Source organism: Fistularia commersonii, chromosome 26, assembly GCF_037954325.1.
Source record: "Fistularia commersonii isolate RoL2024-O1a breed Wild chromosome 26, RoL_Fcom_v1.0, whole genome shotgun sequence".
Lineage (NCBI taxonomy): Eukaryota > Metazoa > Chordata > Actinopteri > Syngnathiformes > Fistulariidae > Fistularia > Fistularia commersonii.
In genome coordinates this window covers 8254207-8260206 of record NC_141309.1, presented here as the reverse complement: position 1 = coordinate 8260206, position 6000 = coordinate 8254207, and the positions used below count along the sequence as shown (strand labels likewise).

The 6000-nt window shown below is 40.8% G+C and overlaps 1 protein-coding gene across 1 annotated transcript in view; it reads left to right on the top strand.

Moving 5' to 3' along the window:
- The first annotated feature begins 967 nt into the window (after positions 1-967).
- edil3a (EGF like and discoidin domains 3a) overlaps positions 968-6000 on the top strand; it is a 119840-nt gene continuing 114807 nt past the window's right edge. The window contains exon 1 of the mRNA XM_086173687.1: positions 968-1349. Within this exon, the coding sequence (XP_086029813.1) occupies positions 1283-1349 (67 nt within the window). The 5' untranslated portion in view covers positions 968-1282. The remainder of the gene's footprint in view (positions 1350-6000) is intronic.

Genomic DNA, 6000 nt, shown 5'->3' with positions numbered 1-6000 from the left:
AAGGTTCATTGTACATATCACTCTCTGTAAGACAGGACAAATGTTTGAAGGACAAATGTTTCTTTACTTGAAACTCCTACAAACTAAAGGTGCAAGTGAGATATAAATATCCTGATTTTTTTTGTCACCTGGGGTTCAGTTCTGCTTCCGAAAATGCTGTAAGTTGTTTGACTGGCAAAACATTATCGAAACATAAAGGGAGACCTTGAGCGAGTTAAGGAGCGCACTTGTCACACAAGACTGTGAACAATGTTAGGGACCTGAGATGAAGTACCTTCAACTTTTAAACATGGTTACAGGAAGCACCTGTTCATTCTCATATCCGAGAAACAAAGCAATCCTTAAGGCCCAGCCAGAACAGTCAGGCCTCGTCCATGCATGCAATGTAATTCATGGTATCAAATCAGCTTTAGTTGATTCAGACATATTTTCAAAATGTTAACTATAAACTGAGCGTTTTTCCCCTTTGTTTTTTTTTCGGATAAAAAGACTAAGCCATCTAATCTGACGGTGCCCCACTAATTCCCCCGGCGTGGCGTGCGTGTGCTCGTGCACGCGAGTTTTATTAGGGTCAGTCCTGAGTATTATGATCTGGGATTTGGCAGGCTTTGTGACGTCGTACCGTTAAATGGTTCAATAACCGCTTCAAAAATGACTTCCGGTAGAAATCGACTTTTCCGGGTTTTTTTTTCTCCAAATTCCTTCCGAGTTTTAACTTTGGAGATGAACAAAAAAAAAAATAATTAAAAGAGAACCGTTACATGAAAAAAAAACAGTATCAGTTATTCGACGATATTATTTACAAATTTAAAAATCGAAGTTGTGTAATAAGAAAGTAGATAGAAAGTAGACACGGGTGCACACGCGATTTCTTTTATTTTGAAAGGCCGTACCGGAAGTATCACGCGTCTCGATGCGCTTGACAGTCGTCCGGGCGCTTTGAGCGAACACATCGCTCCCACTACCACATCTCCCCACTGCGGTAGGAGCGGGCCAGGCAGCTGCAGAGGGCGACCCGACACTCTCACTCCACTTGCTCCTGCCAGAAACAATCGAGGTGGCGAGTGTTCCTCTCTGCCGACTTCATCACGGCAGAGGACTTTATCGAAGCGGACGTATAAAAACCCTGGGTTCTTCTGCGCTGCATCACAAGAGCGAAGAAGGAACAACTTTTGGTTCTCGTCGTTCGTTTATTTATTCTTTTATAAAAAAAAAATCCCTCCCCCCGTGCCCAAACGCATCTTCGTAACCTTGGTTAGTCGGAGCTGTTTCCCGCGGAAGGATGGGACCGCTGCTGCTCTCCATCGCTGCCCTGTGTCTGAGCGCCGCTGTCCCGCAGCGTGTGAAAGGTGAGTGGGAGTGGGGGGAGAGTGACGCCCCGTCCTCGTCGTTGACATACGGGGGAGGGGGGCATCCAACCCTGGGTGTCCCTACCTTCGGGGGATTTAATTCAGTTTTTCAAAGCAAAAGAAAATAACCAAGTGTCAGAATGAGTTCCACGAATCAGTGCGTGGATGCAATGCGCGTCCGTTTGCGGAAAACGGACGGAGTGAGGCAGCAGTCCCCATCTGCTTATTTCGACTTTAATTGATTTACCCGGGTCTAAAGGGACACTTGTTTGAGTCATTCAAACAACCCACGTCTTGATCCGTGAGTGATTTCTCTGACAAAAAAGAGGGCTACGCCAGTCCACGTACCGCGCTTCATGTGGAAAAATGCTCGCTTTTGTTATTTATTTCTTCCTTTTTTTTTTCCTTATGCCGCTTCGCTCCTCCGTGACCCATCCACCGGGTAGCAAGCACCTGAACGTCCAGGGTGGATTCACCTGATCAGACGCCACTTTTCTTCATCAGTTACCCCTCCGAAAAAAAAACATAGCAAAGATTGATCGGGTAAGGGCTTTAGGTAGAGCCACAAGCTGCCCCTTCTGTCCCTTAAAGCAGATGATATAGAGCCTCTATTAGTTGCAACACGGTGCCATTATGTACACGGATGACATTACAAGGAGGGTTGCTGTGATTTCAAAGTATAACGTCTCACCGAAAATAGTCTTGAATGCCCTTTTTCGTAGAAATGGGCAACATTCACCTGACCTACTAGATATGCTTTCGTAGTCTCCTTTCTCCAAGCCTCCCAGTTTTCCGGTTATGGGGCTATTTAAGCTTTTGACCGGCGCATTTTTTAATGTTCAGCGCAACACAGGGGTTTACCTGTGGGAATAGTATGAAGGAAGCAGTGTAGCCCTTATAGAAGTGGGTCATGCCATCCTCCCTGTCTCTACTCATTTAGCAACATGCTTGCCTCAGGAGTCACACATGTCAGGCAGATTGTAGTCTCTACACCAAGAGTGTGCCTTAAGCAGAGTTTTTGAGGCTCCCTAAGCCTCTCAGTGTCAACGCAGACACCATGGTAGACTCCTATAATGAATGTAGAGGGCCCCCTTGTTTCGTGCTCAGTGAGTTAAAAATACACCCTGAACCTAGACTCCCACTTAGTCATAATCAGCATATATCAGAACGAGCTGTAAATCCCATCCAAAGTCAGGAGCAGATTTGTGGAAGATGAGGAGGTGGTGCGTAATATTCCAATGTGTCTAAGCATTGTCAGTCATTATGATAACCCCGTTTCTGCTTTTAAATCCACAATCACATTATAAGTCAGAAAAAAATCTTACAGAAAAAAACAACAAAGCAAACACTTTTTCCTCCAAGAAAAGAAAAGGAAAAACCGGATCGAAATATTTTTGGGATAAACGGAAATTGGCTGATTTGTGTTGAATCAAATGCTTCATTTCATTCATCTTTAGTCCTTACACATGGTATGTCAGTGTTTGCAGATACAATTTCATACAAACAAGCAGGCTTGAGAATGTCACAGGTGTCTTTGTCCCCTGAATGTTGATTAGATGAAAGTATTCACCTCCAGGTAAAACACACCACATTGTTTCTAACTGGGTGTCCAATACATCACTTCCTTTCACTGGTTACTGGTGCTGACTCTTACACATTGTTTGGGCTCTCGCTGTCTGGCTGGACAAAGCAGAGGACTGTGCCTGTGGGTCCGCTGTACGGAAATGCAAGCTGCCTTTGTGCACGTTTAGATAGTTGATTTTGATCGATCTAATGCATCTCTATTTTGTGTTGTGAAAAAGAGACTTTTTGTCAATGGACAGCCATCTGGAGAGCCATTGAAAATGTTTATTTGTGGTTAATCATGGTCATTATTATTACTGTTGGTCGCTGTTCATTTTGGTCCAAACCTCACTTGCATTGCTCATTCAAATACTGGCAGAAATGTCATCTCTGGAAAGATGAGTTTTAGATTGACTTAATTACTTGCTCATCGTGGTCACAGACTGTAGACTTGCGTGGGGGTTTCCTTGCTGGCAGGAATGGAATCTGGTATGTTTGGATAGACAATATATCTGGCTGGAGATGACAGTGAGGGAAAAGTCTGTTGGATGCTACCTAAAATTCCATATACTGGTATTTTTTTCATTTGAAAAAAAATTTGTGCATCACATACACAGTCAACTGGAATATATTGTAGCTAAAGACAATCATATTTATGAAAATAGTTCATAATTTGATTTTTAACCCAGGGGAAATTGCCAAATCAGATTGAATTTTTAACTTATTCTTGTTTTATTTGTCTACTCATTTATTAATTTAATAAACTGACCTGCTCTCCATTTTTCTAAAATTATCCAAAAAAGTACAGATATTTTCATGAACACGTCTGTGGAGGTTCTCTGTCATCCAGGTCATGATGAATTCTTATCAAAATCTTCTTGTCATGGCAACTGGACTTGAATTTCTTCACATTTAGACACGAAAAGAGGCTTCTTCAGTTCATGAACTGAAGAAGCCTCTCAGATGAGGGGTGACACGTCTTCATGTGAAGAACTTAAGTCCAGTTGCCACGTCAAGAAGATTTCGACAATAATTTTCATGAATAGTTCAGCGCTTACTTGTGGCTTTTTTTAAGGTTATTGTATGGTGTATTTTTTTGTTTTTTCAGTCATTTGACAATTCATGGCAATGGCAGTTCAGAAACCATGACAACCAGTTGTTTTCTGAATGCCGTTGGCTGCAATTATCTTTGTCTTATTTGTCTTACTATTTTTGCGGACTTCATTTTGCTATTCACAATCAGCGTGAATATATTTTAGACCCATTGATATTTAAAGGAGTTGCTCTCAATGTTAATAGGTTAATGGGTAAAGTTCTGTTTGTTTTGCTTTCTAGTAGTTGATCTGTTGTACTGTTCATTTCAAGCATGACTCATAGGGAGAGCACGAAGGTTCTGCTACAGTGGCTGCAAGGACACATACTGGAGAATTTTGCTATACCATGAATGGCTGTTGGATAGCTCAGTGGTAAAATAAGCTGGTTAATTTGGCAGTCTCTTTTTTTTTTCCAAATTAGGGACATTTCATACCCGCTTTATTTAGCTCAGTTGACCAGAACAATGGTATTTCCACCCTTGGTGCAATGTGTTTTGGGAGCAATCAGACATGTGTATGGCTCTGGCCAAACACCTTGTGAAAGAGTTGGTCTGTGTCCAGTTGCTAATGAACTCTGGTACAGTTCATTTGAGGTACAAAAAGTACTTGACCTTGATCCAGACCAGCTGCATGAAGGACTGGACGAATGTTCACTGAGAAGGAAAATGTGAATCAGTTAAAAAAAAAAAAAAAAAAATCTTGTGCATTTGATATCTTTTACTCTGTCTGTCATAAAACTGTTAGAATAAACTAGGATAAATGACCTGCCAGGTGTATGCCTTGCTCTGCCTGTCACCCCCCCACCAAAAAAAACGAAAAAAAAAGAAAATCAGATCATTAAGGAGAACAAAAAATATGCAAGGCTTTTGCTGCTATGACTTGATCATTTTATATTTGGTCAGTGTGAAACCAAACCTTTATGAAAAGTCCCTAAACAAAGTAAAGGTTTTGAGGGATATCAAAGCCTGAAAAATAAGCGTCTCAACCTGTAAGCATTGCAAATTGCATGACAGATAGACTTGATTGTCAAACATGATGGCAAATTGTCTCTAGTTCTTAAAAAAAAGGTAGATTTTATTTGCAAAACTTTTTGTTACTTCTGATTTTACTCCAACATATTAAAAGTGGTTAATTCTTCCAGCGCAAAAGAAGGTCCCTTATTTGATCCTCATTATTGAATGGTTGTATATCTCTATATGTCACTCTGTGATTGACTGACGACCAGTCCAGGGTGAACCCTGCCTCTTTCCCAGTGACTGCTGGGATAGGCTCCAGCCTCCCACCCCATGACCCTGAATGCACGATAAGCGCTATATATACCAAAGGGAATTAATAACTAAATGTTATGGGTCAGTTAGTTACTTGAACCCTTTCAATCATCTTGGTAGTAGTTATTGTTAAGTGTCCCTCAATTTTTCAGCAAAGATTGGACATAAATGGTTACGTATTCGATTATTGCTCAGGTATGTTCTTTAGATGTTGGGTCACTTGGTTCTCTTTCAGAGAAATTAAGAGTAAAGCATATTAATGTCTGATGTTTTGACTTCTCTTCCAAATGTTTGTTCTAATTTTGTTCTAAGATTCTGATTAGAAATAAAACATGGATTTATATAAAACTCTTGAAACAGCCCGATATTGAGCAAATGTAAAAAAGAAATTGGCAAGTGAAGATCAGTTTGTACAAAATGCTCTTGCTTGTTTGTTTTGTCAATGAAGGTTCATAAGGTCATTGAATATGTCTGACAACCAGTCTAGAAATGTGCTTAACATGTGACAGAGATCTCACTCTGGGGGAAATCCTCAGTGCGAGTCCTCCTGTGCTAGGTGAATTGAGAGGTAAAATCATGTATTGCTATGATCCAAAAGTGGTCCAGAGAAATTTGCTGTATAGAAAAAGGACACAATTGGTTCATTATTAACCTTTTGAAATCACAGAAGGCTTCATCTTTCCATTTTTCTGAAACCAGAAATGTTGTTTTGCAGGTGTTGAACTG